The 14,943-nt window shown below is 41.0% G+C and overlaps 1 protein-coding gene across 1 annotated transcript in view; it reads right to left on the bottom strand.

The window, feature by feature from the left end:
- The window catches only part of LOC126204159 (uncharacterized), a 36,703-nt gene extending 27,194 nt beyond the window's left edge, over window positions 1-9,509 (bottom strand). The window contains exon 1 of the mRNA XM_049938567.1: window positions 9,403-9,509. Within this exon, the coding sequence (XP_049794524.1) occupies window positions 9,403-9,420 (18 nt within the window). The 5' untranslated portion in view covers window positions 9,421-9,509. The remainder of the gene's footprint in view (window positions 1-9,402) is intronic.
- Between the last annotated feature and the right edge of the window lie 5,434 nt (window positions 9,510-14,943).

Below are 14,943 nucleotides of genomic sequence, written 5' to 3'. Positions count from 1 at the left end.
AGTAGTTGCTGAACATATTTGACAGAGTTTTCCGTGATATAGTTTCATTAACTGATTTGTGTATTTTCAGTAGCAGTTCCACAGTATTTTCTGTTTCTTACTCCTAGATCTACTGGTTACTGAAAGCATCGAGGCGTCTTATGACGATAAAATTTCTAAAGATGTCGTTCCGAGTTCGACATAACTGTTTGTAGTTCTGTCACAGAGGAGATGAAATGTTACGCTCGTGCCAATTTGGAACAGAGAGCTACTGCTTCTTACTCTTGACAATGTTTCGACATTTTCATGGAGCAATACAAATAATTCGCAATGTAACAACGAGATCAGTGGTTGCGTAAAAGTAATCTCACCTATCGGTAAATAGATATTTGATAAGACGATCACACGCCAAAGTGGAATCCATTCAAAATTATTTATTGGTATACAATGATTATATTAAGTGAATCTTCCAAGATAATTCTCCGTCGTTCCAGGAAGTAACAGAACTATCACAGCGTCACCAGTCATGTTCCATTATGTTGCCACGATCCTCTCATAGTCGATTATGTTCCTACACGCAAAGTCTTTGTTGAGTGGACTAACAGTTTGGGAGTGCGTCTTGTGCATCAACGATGCATCGGTTTACCTAATTTTTCTACGAAGTCAAGAGGAATATTCTAATATTTATGGTGAGGGAGGAGAATGGAAAGTTGCACAGACCATGGCAATACATACAAAAGAAAATAAACGTAATCCACTGAGTTACAGATATATTTCATTGATATCAACATGCAGCAGGATGTGTGAACAGATAATTTGTTCTAAGTTATGAAATAGCCAGAAATATTGGAAACCATTAGTGTTGTGGGACACAGCTGGCACTTTATTCTCACGACGTACTGCGTACAGGGGCTCTCAAATTGGTTCCGTATTTATAGAGTTCCAAAAAGGCTTTTGATATCATTCCTGACGAGCGGCTTCCAACCATATTGCTTTCCTATGGACTGTCGTCTCAGTTGTGAGACTGGATTCGTGATTTTCTGTCTGAAAGGTCATAGTTTGCAGTAACTGCAGGGGCGTCACCAAGTGAAACGGAAGTGATGAATGTGATTCCGCAAGTAAAGTGATGTAGACCTTCTGGAATTTCTGAAGTATATTTAAACTATTTAGCAAACAATCAGAACATTTATCTTAGATTTGTGGCACGTAATGCCACATGAAAACCAAAACAATTCCGTTAAAGTTCGCTTGCACGATGAATCAGTCATAATTAAAGGTTGTCGATTCAACTAAATATCTAGGAGCTGCAATGACAAACAACTGGAATTGGAATCATCGTATGGAAAATATTGTAGGGAAGAAAACCCGTTATTGGTAGAATACGTAGAAGTTGTGGCAAATAAATTAAAGTTGGTGCCTACAATACTCTTGTCCGTCCTCTTTGTGAGTGTTTCTGCGTGTTATGGGATCACTACGAGGTGGAAGTTAAGGAAGACATCGAAAAAGTTCAAAGAAGGGCAGATCGTTTTCTATTATCACGAAATAGGGGAGATTGTGTCACAGGTGGGGTAAACGAGTTAGGATGGAGATCATTGAAACGTAGGCGTTTGACAACGCGGCGAGGTTTTTTCGCTAAATTCCAATCGCCAACCCCCTCCGCTGAATGCTACGAAATTTTGTTTGCTCTGGCAGACATAGGGGACATGAACATTGTGATAATACATCACTGCTTGCAAGGTAAGGTTTAGTTATTCAGTATTTCCACAAGCTTTTTGAGAGTGAAAAAGTAGAGAAATTATGTGACAGTGGTTCAAGGAACCCTCTGCCGAGCACCTAATTGTTCAGAGTATTCATGTATATGTGGATGCAGATGTCAAAGGAGGTGCAGCAGGAAGCAGGGAGGGATCTAGGAATGGATAGCCTGCAAAGTGAAAAGCCTGCAAAGTATTCCTTACTGAAGCGTATGTCACAATTCGTTTTATCTTAGGACAGGGAGAAATGGAAGCAATGTTTTCATAACGAAAACTGGATTATAGACAAGGAGATATAAAAGAATATGGACTCAGAGGTTTTGAGAGGAATGATAGAGGACAGTAAATAAAGTATGAATTAAACGAGAACGTATAGTTTCAATGAGAACCGCAAGATTTGTTTATAACGTTTTGGGAGAATGGAGTAAAAGGCCAATTGAGTTGATAATGTAAAGACAGGCGAGAGAGAATGGACGAGAAATCAATAATGAATAAATGTAAGAAAAAATCGTTTGCATAATTTTTGTAGTACAGAGGATGTATTACTGTATGGAGGGGAAGAGAGAATACTTTGAAAGCGTCCTTCGAAACTGATTACTTTGTATCTAGACATGGTATAAATTAAATAAAAATAGAATATTTAACAAAGAGTACATCTAAAAGAAACTCAATTAAAAAGGTAAATCAAAGGAAAACTAACTCAAATTTTATTTATCTGTTGCCAAGCGATCTTTCACTGAGTAAAAATGAAGAAAAAGAAGACATAACAAAAAGTTGTAAGGATTCTGATACTTTATCCAAAATCCGACTTTTTGCACTTCTGGCATGCGCCTTGGCATAGAATCTATAAGCCATTGGACATAACAGCCTGAAGAAGCAACTTGCTCCTTGACTTCAAGAACGCAGTCTCAATGAGCGTCAGCTGTACTTGGTTGGTTTCGTGGCCCGTTCTCTGTTAATGTTCTGGCGACCTCAGCCCCATGTTTTCCGCAGGGTTCTTATTAGCCGCCCGCGGTATCCAGTCCATGACGTTGACGCCAATCGTGGAGAGCTGCTGGTGAACGAATGCAGACGTGTGAATGGGAGAATGGTCCTCTTGCAATGTGAAGTTCCCTTCTCCGCACAGCATTCGCACTGACAGAAGCATCACATTTTCCAATATGTGGGCACATGGCACTCTCTCGAGAGTTTCTTCTGTCCTGTGAAGAGCTCCTGTTCCTCTCGCAGGAATCCATCCCCAGCAGGAAACAGATAAACGCCCACTTCTTCTCGACATGCTTACACACTCGCGTCGATGACGAGTTCCTCGCTGCCCTTGGACCGTCGTTACTGGTGGAAAACATTTCCTCGTCAGTGAAAATGACGTTTTCCCACGACGCACCCGTAAGGACCTCCGCAAACGCCAGCAGGTGTAAAGCATTGTCTTCGCCGCGTTCTTGTTACACAGCGGCTCATCGTGCGTGCAGTCCAGTGTCCCTCTGCCTTCGGCGAATTGTGTCACTGGAGCCAGGGAAATTGGACTTCGGCCGCAACTTCTTCGCATACAGAAATGGATTTTCTCTGCTGTTAGTCACTAGTTCCCTGTCCTTCTGCTATGAGCTCACTCTCTTCCTGCCTGAGCCAGGAGGTCTATTGATAGTGCCTCTTTCAAGGTAGTTCCTCCACCATCTCGTTGCAGTGGTATGAGGCACGCTATACCTTCTGCCAGTTTCTCTGATGGAACATCCGCCTTCTTCAACAAGAGCGACGATGTATCTCGAGTTTATCTCTCCCAGTGAGCAATTGCAGCAGACGGCCTGATGTGTATTTCTGCTTGCCGCTCTTACACTGATGCGAGGAGAGGACATAAACACACTTATGTCAAAAGGAGTGGCAGAGGCCGAGCCATACCCTGCAGCCGCTGCTGACCCGCCACTGCTGGCTCATTCGCTTCAGTCTCGCCTCAGCACCGGCTGTAGCTGGTCGGCCATCCCATCAACCGTCCAACGTGGCTGACCGGTAGCTCGCAAGCTACGGCCAGTATGGGCCCAGGGCACAAAGTCACGCTCACCCTTTGAAGGATCAAACATTTCATCTACCCTATGCAAGTCTGTAGTATATACTAAAGCAGCTAGAGCTACTTTGCTATAACATAAGCAGGCACATCTTCTTTTGATGTTTCATTCAAATATTCAGTTAAAAAATACACTCATGGCAACTGTAGCTACCACAAAATATTTCAACTATAAGACCTCTGGATTAGATCCCGACGTAAGAAAATATGTATTCTTGCAAGATAAGCAAGGGGATTGTAAAAGTAAACAGTTTGGTGGCAACCTTGCCAAATAATTGTGTATAGTAGTATATAATTCACATTTTGAGCACTTAGAAAGTGTACACAATGACTCTGAAACAATAAGTGCTGCACGACGGAAATTAAGTTCTGCTCAGACATTTCATTTACATGGCAATGGTACACGATTACTCTGTAATTCACAGTTAAGTGTTTTGTAAAGCATTCACAGAATTGCTTCAACTTCTCTTCTCTTTAACAGCCATATACATACCCTCTTCACCAGCAGTACCGCCGAGTAAAGAACGCAAGACTATGCTGTGGTTCCAAATTAACATTAAACATGTCCATTCGTTACTGACTGGAACAGAGTTGGATTAGTTTCGGCTGTCAGAGTTGGAAGCCGCTGCTTGCAGGAAGTCTGTATTTAGTAAGTTTTCTCACACTAGTAACGTTATTTTAGTTCACGGACCAATTGCCATGAAAGATCTTGAAACCTTCGTTCCTTATTTTAAGTGACATTGAGATTTTGAAAATATTGGCACTGGACTGGAATTTGAGCTCCGATTCCCATTTTTCTATGGATCTGAACTCTTCGAGATGATATTGTCCCATCATTTCCTTGTTTCCTCACGATACTAAACTCCTCCCGGTCTCTCCGAACAGTGGTATCGTAACTGATAGTGAAAGAGAATGTGATAGTTGGAGGTTGGAGTCCCAGGCGGCACAGAACTATTCGTTGCGTTACCTCTAGTAACTAGTTGAACATGTGCACATCTCGTTACTAGTGAAGAGACAATAAATATTTCACGTCTGTTAGTAACTATAAGACAATAGCGGATTGTGCCAGGATTAGAACCCTGCAAGGTAAAAATCATTTGTATCGTCGTTTAAGGCTCCAATGTCATGCTATTGGTGAACATATTTAATGTCCAACATCTAATTATGATTATTTAAGAATTCGTATTGGTACCGGGTCCTACCCCCATCCAGCAAAACAACTTTACCTCATGGCATTTCGCAGTTGTGCTTTGCACTTTATTACATACCTTTCGTGGTTACTTCTCAAGGGCAATATAAGCTTCATGGGCTTCCTATTGTAGTTGTAAAGGTATCGTCGTTTCTTTCCAGGCTCAGACATTTGGCTATGTAAACTGGTGCTGGTGAACACTTCAGTATTTTACGTCTCTTTATGCATATTCTAGTCTCGATCAGGCACCCAAGCTTTCTTTGGTCAACATTGGGTTCAAATTCGGATAATAAATAACAACTTGTCATGTCATTTAATGAGTGTGATAAGACTTCTCCAGTGTCTCTTATTATAATGTAGTTTAATTTACAAGCGTTAGTGGTTGTCTCATATGTAATAACGTGTTTTCTAATATTTGTTGTATGACGGTATTACTTTATATCTGGACTGACTGACATAATGTGCAGTGTTCTCTTGTGGTAACCACTGTGTATAGTCAGACGACTGCATCCCAAAGGGGTTTCAACGATTAGAGAAACTGCAATACAGCTACGTTATGTTGCCTGCATTCAACAGAGTCCCACTTTTTTGCTGTCAAGTGTACACAGTTACACAATTCTAAGTTGGGGGAGTGATATCTATATGACGTGAAATCCATGAATAATTACTATGACTACGATTGTAAGTTCTTGATTCGGTGATTACGCTTTAATCAAGCAGAAGACAGCACAAACCAATGGACACAGCTGCACCTCTGTGCCTCTACCTACAGCAATAGCAATAGCTATAACATTATTTCCTTATAGCCAACGACGTGAAATGAACCTACGTCAACTTGGATACTGCTTGTAGATGTAATTAGCTGTAAGCAGAGGAAATAAGTTTCAAAGATCTGCCAGAGTACTGTGACTATTTTGTTATATTATCTCCAGATACAGCTAGTTGTAGAGTCCACTGCTTGTTTTCCCTTAATTCAGAACCTTTCGCATAATTTACACAGAACAGAAACGGATAGATGCTGCACAAATAAAGGACTAATGGCGTGTCATCATTACTACTCGTATAAATCTATGCAGTGCTGGATGGCGGTCGCACTAAACATATGACAATAAATTGATGAAATGAAAGAAGAGCAAAATATATTAAGGTATTTAGAGACGAAGTGCTGCAGAAGATTTAGAAAGAAACCTGTGATAATTTTAAGACGCAACCCCAACGTTTGACTGAAGTGACTTTCTCAATGAAGGGAAACAGAGAAGCTCAGACAACTGAACTCGAACGTTGGGTAGATTTAGAGAGAATCGATAATAGAGATAGACCACGCAACAGTATTATCTGTTCGATAGTCTGTTTCGCCTAATGGTCATGTAAACGTGAAGGGTTAGACTGTTTATGTAGTCATTTTTCTGCCGCTCATGCGCTAATGGGGTAGGACAGAGAACAGCTAAAAGTGGTGCGAAGTAAATTCTCCGTGTAGAAAAATAAAGATTACAAAATAATTGACAGATATGCGACTGTATCTCTGTACATCAATGCACCTGATGATGGCAAAGTAGTCGATTGCTGAAACACTGCTCCCGCCGGGCATCGAGATCCGAACGTACATCCCTGAATTATTTGTCATCTAAAGATCGCTGTCGGAGACTGCAGAAAACTGTGTTGCCATCTACATCTACGTGATTACTCTTGCTATTCACAATAAAATGCCTGGCAGAGGGTTCAATGAACCACCTTCAAGCTGTCTCTCTACCGTTCCACGGCACGCGGGAAAAACGAGCACCTAAATTTTTCTGTGGGAGACCTGATTTCTTTTATTTTATCGTGATGATCATTTCTCCCTATGTAGGTGGGTGTCAACAGAATGTTTTCGCAATCGGAGGAGAAAACTGGTGATTGAAATTTCATGAGAAGATCCCGTCGCAACGAAAAACGCCTTTGTTTTAATGATTGCCACTCCAATTCACGTATCACGACAGTGACACTATCTCCCCTATTTCGCGATGATACGAAACGAGCTGCCCTTCTTGGTACTTTTTCGATGTCATTCGTCAGTTCCACCTGATGCGGATCCCACAGCGCACAGTAATACTCCAGAATAGGGCGGACAAGCGTGGTGTAAGCAGTCTCTTTAGTAGACCTGTTGCACCTTCTAAGTGTTCTGCCAATGAATCGCAGTCTTTGGTTTGCTCTACCCACAATATTATATATGTCATCGTTCCAATTTAACTTATTTGTAATTGTAATCCCTAAGTATTTAGTTGAATTTACAGCCTTCAGATTTGTGTGACTTATCGGTAACCGAAATTTAGCTGATTTCTTTTAGTACTCATGTGAATAACTTCATACTTTTCCCTAATCAGGGTCAATTGCCACTTTTTGCACCATACAAATATCTTATCTAAATCATTTTGCAAGTCGTTTTGATCATCTGATGACGTTACAAGACGGTAAATGACAGCATCATCTGCAAACAATATAAGACGGCTACTCAGATTGTCTCCTACGTCGTTAATATAGGTCAGGAACAATAGAGGGCCTGTAACACTTCCTTGGGGAACTCCGGATGTTACTTCTGTTTTACTCGTTGACTTTCCGTCTATTGCTACGAACTGTGACCTTTCTGACAGGAAATCACGAATCCAGTCGCACAACTGAGGCGATACTCCGTAGGCACGCAGTTTGGTTGGAAGACGCTTGTGAGGAAAGGTGTCGAAAGCCTTCTGGAAATCTAGAAATATGGAATTAATTTGACATCCCCTGTCGATAGAACTTATTACTTCATGAGCATAAAGAGCTAGTTGTGCTTCACAAGAACGATACTTTCTGAAACCGTGCTGACTATTTGTTGTGTCAATAAATCGTTTTCTTCGAGGTACTTCATAATGTTCGAATACAGTATATGTTCCAAAACCCTACTGCAAATCGACGTTAGTGATATAGGTCTGTAATTCAGCGGATTACTCGTACTTCCCTTTTTGGGTATTGGTGTGACTTGAGCAATTTTCCAGTCTTTAGGTACGGATCTTTCTGTGAGTGAGTGGTTGTATATAATTGCTAAATATGGAGCTATTTTATCAGCATACTCTTAGAGGAACCTGACTGCTATACAATCTGGACCGGAGGCCTTGCCTTTATTAAGTGATTTAAGCTGCTTCGTTACTCCGAGGATATCTACTTCTATGTTTCTCATCTTGGCAGTTGTTCTTGATTGGAATTCAGATATATTTACTTCGTCTTCTTTGGTGATGGAGTTTCGGAAAACCGTGTTTAATAACTCTGCTTTGGTATCTTTGTCATCAGTGACTTCACCGTTGTTATCGCGCAGTGAACGTATTGATTGTGTCTTGCCACTCGTGTGCTTTATGTATGACCAGAAGCTCTTTGGGTTTTCTGCCCGATTTAGAGACAGAATTTCGTTGTGGAAATTATTAAAAGCATCTAGCATTGAAGTACGAGCCATATTTCGAACTTCTGTAAAACTTTGCCAATCTTGGGGATTTTGCGTTCTTTTAAATTTGGCATGCTTTTTTCGTTGCATCTGACCCGTTTTGTGTACCACAGGGGATCAGTACCATCAGTTATTAATGTATGTGGTATGTGTATCTCAATTGCTGTCGATCCTATCTCTCTGAAAACATTCCACATTCCACTTACATGATTAGATCGGAAGGAGTGAAGACTGTCTCTTAAAAAGGCGTTAAGAGCATTTTTATCAGCTTTTTTAAATAGATATACTTTGCGTTTCTTTTTGATGGTTGTAGATGTTACAGTATTCAGCTTAGCAGCAACTGCCTTGTGGTCGCCAATCCCTGCATTCGTCACAATACTCACTATTTGTCCAGGATTATTTGTTGCTAAAAGGTCAAGTACGCTTTCGCAACCATTTACGCTTCGAGTGGGCTCATGAACTAATTGTTCAAAATAGTTTTCTGAGAAATCATTCAGTACAAATTCGGATGACGTTTTATGCCTGCTGCCGGCTTTAAACGTATAATTTTTCCAGCATATCGAGGGTAGATTAAAGTCACCACCGACTATAATTGTATGAGAGTCAAGTTTTCTTTGAACTGTTCAGCAACTATATCTTCTGAGTCGGGGGGTCGGTAAAACGATCCAATTAATAGTTTAGTCCGATTGTCAGGTGTAACCTCTATCCATACTATGGTTGGCTGTTAATAGAATTCTAAAACCTGGGATCCGTCCTGTTCGCCTGTTCGCCTTTTAGCATCCCATAACGAGAGAAGGATAGGGACGGAGTTATTCGAAATGACTACCGTTTATATAACGAGAGATTTTATGTCAGTGGAGGAAAACAAGGGAAGAATTGCGAACTGAGGGAGAGAATATTTATCACCAGAGTAAATGCGCTGAAAACAGGAGGTATGAAGTGTTTTTGTAATTGCAAGACTGGTATTTGGTGCGCAGCTTACCCTCGTCGTGCGGCCCATGTCGCTCGCTACTCCTGCGGTGCTCGGCTTGCTGCTGGCAGCGGACACTTGGAGACTGGTGGCGACTCGGTGTCCAGCCGAGCGTTTTATACGGGCAGCCACCGTCTGGTCCTCTTCGGGAGACGGGGCGACGAATGCGGAATTCCGGCGATCGTGACGTCCGCTGGCGGCCAGCACGTCGCCACACGGGGCAGCGACAGCTGCGCCGCGCCCAGCTCCGCCTGGGAAACGTCGGCTGGGGCCTTGCGACACGGCTCAGCCCTCTCCGCAGCTGCCACACTTTGCTGTCCCATCACCCCATGGCGTCAGAAGCACCTTGAAGCACTTTGAACAGAATGACTTCGTGCATATTAGCCGGAATAGATTCCGAAAACATAGACCCTGTGAACCCAACTTCTACTTTTCTCACATGACATGCTGAAAGCCTTGATCAAGTCAGTCAGATAGATGCACTCTTTCTCTTTCCAAAAATCATTTCACTCAGTACCACATCTATGCTTCAAAAGACTGATCATATGAGGTATGGAGCGAAATTTGTGACTGGATGGAGGATCTTTTGGTAGGAAGGACGCAGCAAGTTATCTAGAATGGAGAGTCATGAGCAGATGTACAGAGTGATTGTGTGATGACGTTACAAATTTTCAGGTATTATAGAGAAGGGTACATACATCAATCTGAGGGAACGGACCCTGGTCTCTAAACGACAGACTCGATAGTTCAAAAATGGTTCAAATGGCTCTGAGCACTATGGGACTTAACATCTATGGTCATCAGTCCCCTAGAACTTAGAACTACTTAAACCTAACTAACCTAAGGACAACACACAACACCCAGCCATCACGAGGCAGAGAAAATCCCTGGCCCCGCCGGGAATCGAATCCGGGAACCCGGGTGTGGGAAGCGAGAACGCTACCGCACGACCACGAGATGCGGGCAGACTCGATAGTTATAAACGAAAATCGTGTGGTACTTCTGACAGTGTACCATTTCTAGTGTAAGCTCTTTGCTTTAGATACTTTGTCAGGAGGTAAAATGAAAGAAAACTAGGAAAAAAAATTCAATATATATGGGCTATAAAAGGCATACCGTAGGAGCTATGAGCATTTGTTCAGTAGAAGAGATATGTTTCACAATAGCAAAGATGACAAGTGCTCACAGCTCTTAAGGTACACAGTTTGGAGTCCATGCTTACTGGACACTTTTCCTTGTTTTAGTCCATACTACCGCCTCTCAAAATGTGGATGGCAAAGAGCTTGCAATAGAAGAGGTCCACTGTCAGAGGTATCAGAATGATAAGTTTCGTATCGACTGTTTCCGTACCAGGGTTTCCTACCTCAAATTGATAACTCTACCCTATCCATCATCTTGAAAGTTTGTAACATCATCGTCAAATCACCCCGTAGAAGTAATTTCTTGTGTGACCCAGGGAAATGTCTTAGAATCCTTGCTGTTCATGTTGGATATTAATGGTCTTGTGGACAATATTAATAGTGACCTCAGGCTTTTCGCAGACGATGCAGCTGTCTGTAATGAAGCACTGCCTGTAAGAAGCTGTACAAATATTCAGTCGACTTCGACAAGATTTCAAAGTAGCGCAAAGATTGGCCACTTGTGTTAAATGTTCAGAAATGTCGAACTGCTCACTTCACAAATCGAAAAAGAAGTAGTTTTCTATAAATATAATGGCAGTAAGTCACAGCTCGAATCAGACAACTGATACAAATACCTGGCTGTAGCACTTTGTAGGATAGATGGCAGACTTCGGTTTACTGGTAGAAAACTAGGGAAGCGCAATCAATCTAAAAATGAAATGGCTTACAAATGACTCGTGTGACCCATCCTAGAATAATACTCAAATGTGTGGGACATTGCTAAATAAGACTATAAGGGGATATTAGACGCTACAGAGAAGGGCAGGACGAATGGTCACAGCTTAGTTTCGCCTACACAGATGCTGAAGAAAAAACTTTGGCAGGCTCTTGACAACTGACATAAACTCTTCCGCGAAAGCCTGCTTACAAAGTTTCAAGAACCAGCTTTATATGATGACTCTACGATTGTACTATATCCCCCTACATATTGTTCCCGTAGGTATTGAGAGAGCGAGTTGAGCCATTTAAATTGTCCTTCATCCCACGCCCCACACATCAATGGAACGGCAAAAAGTGTTATTAACTGGTAACGCTCTGCTGGTTATTTCACTGTGGTTTACAGAATATGGATGAAGATAAAGATGAAGCTGGACTACATAAATTCTCGTAGAATTTTAAAATGGTAAGACCACTTTATTTTTAAAATAATTACATAGGGTGTTCCACAATTCATGTTACACGATTCTAGAAGTTGTACAGAGGACTTAGTAGGTCAAGTTTTACACAGAAACCCTTGTCCGGAAACGTCATCCAATGATGCTACAGAGCATCAAAGTTATAGGCGCCGGTGCCTGTAAATATATGTGTATACAAGGTGATCCAATGATAATGTTACAAACTTACTAGGATGATGGTGAAGAATAAATGCATCAATTTGAGATAAGGGTCCCTGTACCGTAAAAGAACGAGTCGAAAGTTGTAAGTCAAAACCGTTGTGATACCTCTGACGGTGGAATACATGTACTGGTGCTGTTGTTGCTAAGACTATAGGACAGGCAGCTTACAGAGGTGCTAGTATCCTCCAAAACAAGGAAAAAAGTCCAGTAAACATGAGCTCTAAAATGTATACGTGAGGAGCTATGAGACCTTGTGTAAAACTTGATCTATTAAGTTCGCTCTACAAGCTCTATAAGTGTGTAACATGCCTCATGAAACACCCTGTGTAGTAGCTGTTATTGGAAAAGGATAAGACGCATATTGTCACTAAAGAAGAATACATGGAACAATTAATGGAACTGAAAACGGGAAGACAACGGATAAAAGACAGTATACGAGTTGTTTGCTACACGTGGGGTATCACAGCCGTACATTTGTTAAAAGACATTTTGCAGTTTTGCACCTCTGCTGTTTTTGACAGGCAATCATTTCTGTATACCTTGCACAATTGGCCAGTTTCGGACTTAGAAGCCATTTTTAAGCCCAGTAGGTGTCGATGTGTGTACAGTAAATTATCCTGTTATTCAACGGCGGATATAGCTGATTAGGGAGCGGGCACATAACGTGCAAGTGGCAGAATTAAAACCAGAAAGCTTTCTATGTGCAGCGACAGTCATCTTGATAACTAATGCCATATTATAGGGCGCTATATGTGCTCGCTTTCGTTGTTGGACACCAGCAATCGGTTTTATCCTTCAAGAATTGCGTTGATTTCTCAGTACTATTCTTAACAGACATGAGTTTACTACAAGGGAATTTCCTGTATCAGCTTTATCATCATTATCGACGAGTTTTCCTCTTTAACTTATTTTATTTGTAACGTATTTGTAGTACACATGTTTTCTTCTTTCCTATTACTTTACACATATTCGTAAGAAATTTTATTACCTTACTCAATATTGTAACCTTGTGGGCTTTTGATCCTACTAATTGATCAACAGCGATTTTTGTATGAGCTGTCATCCACTTTAGCCATTTTGCATATAATTCACAACACAAATTATATTTTAAATTATTCTCTAATAACGTTATATCTCCTGGAGAAAATACAATGTCGATGAGATTAATTACCTTGTCATAGAACGGAAAGAAACTATTACCATCCTGTGGATGGATTTGTTTCTTGTCAACTCTCAATTTTCTTATTATGTCTGAGTACTACTGCCTGCATTTCACAAGTGACGTAGTAATTTCGAAGCTAATTACATCATTCAGAGTGTCATAATCAATCAAGCCAGTTAAAAGTGTATGTGGCAATTATATTTTCCTACTCAAGGATGCTTTACACTGATGTTTCCATTTAACTCATCTTTGAACCATTTTCTTTCACTACATTCCTTCCGTTTCTTCGACGCCACACTACTAACCTTCATCATAACTTCTACAAAAGTTAGAATGTTACTAAAATGCCTTTCTCGATTAAGAAAACTGCCTGTATACATATCATTAATTTCAGATTCCAGCACCGGTATTGGATGTAAAACATGAGGTATTTACAGTGTTACAGTACATGTAACAAGTCCTGTATATTACCCTTCTTATGACGTACAGTATCAGAAGTGTAAATCATCTGGTTGCTAAGTCCTTGGTGAAGCAGACTATGTGATTCACAATGACTATTTCCCAAGAACTATATTTGATAATTATTGTCTACCGCAAATGATTTACATAGTTTTACGACACAAATTTTTAATATGAAAGTTGTCAGTAGTATGGCTCATTACGTGTCAACTGACATATATTTATGTGTATTCGTACATGATAGCATATACAATGAAAGATTTCATGATTTTGCACTTGAAAATGTATGGAGCCTATTTCCTTTATTTCTGACATTTTGTACTTGATGTATTTTTGGGATGTATAGTTAGGTTACTAAGTTTTGGTTTCGCTTTCTTTACTTGTATGTATCACCCGTTGAGTAACGATCTCAGCTTATTTCATCTATGAGGGCTTGCTGAAAAGGAATGCCCCGAATTTTTTATTCCGTTCTCGATATTGACTGAGGTGTTACATGTCATGCATATTAGTCGGTCGACTTCCCCACTTCGCTGGCGCAATTTACAGCCCTCTGCCATTAGAGCTCTTCATATTGTAGTGTGTAGAATAGCGGTGTGTAAGGTAATTACGTATGTGCGTGGGAAACAGTGTGCTGTAATCGAGTTTCGAATTCGAAGAGTTTGTCCACACTTGGAGCACCCTATCCTTAAGCATGACAGTGCCAGACCACAAATGAGCACTGCGACATTTGAAACAATCTGATGCCTTGGGTTCACTGTCATCGATCATCCTCCACACAGTCCTGAGTTGGCCCATCCGATTTTCATCTGTTTCCAAAACTTAAAGAATATCTTCGAGGACTTCACTTTGATAGTGGTGATTTGGCGCAAGCAAAAGTGAGGCTGTGCTCCATCAACAATGTGAAACATTCTACAGTGACGGTATTACCAAACTGTTCTCTCATTAGCAGACTGCTGTAAGGTGGCTGTCCATTTTTACCACCTTCTAAGGGGAATACACAAAGAGACAATCCATTTTACCACCTTCCATGGGCATCTCCTAGACAAGGCGATTCGAATAATATATACCATACATTAGACGTAAAAGACCTAATTTGCTTATCAAATAACAATCACTTGGCTGAACGGAATAAGATACTAAGTTATCAATTTAGTCACTTGCATGTTATACATTTCAGTAGCAATTCAGACCTGGAACAGAGAGGAGACGATGAGCTACAATGCGACGTTTTTCTTTAAAAGCCACTCTACATGCCCATGTCCACTGATACAGATGTGTCATAAATATTACAACCAAAAGGGGTACTGTGTGGGTCTCAACAGAGTCACGTAACTTGTTTCGCCACAAGCGGCCAAAGGTGCCTTTACTGCCTCAGGTGTCCCAAGGGAGAAGTAGGTGGACAAAGTGGGGTATG

Source organism: Schistocerca nitens, chromosome 9 (genome assembly GCF_023898315.1).
Source record: "Schistocerca nitens isolate TAMUIC-IGC-003100 chromosome 9, iqSchNite1.1, whole genome shotgun sequence".
Lineage (NCBI taxonomy): Eukaryota > Metazoa > Arthropoda > Insecta > Orthoptera > Acrididae > Schistocerca > Schistocerca nitens.
This window is presented reverse-complemented; position numbering and strand designations above follow the sequence as displayed.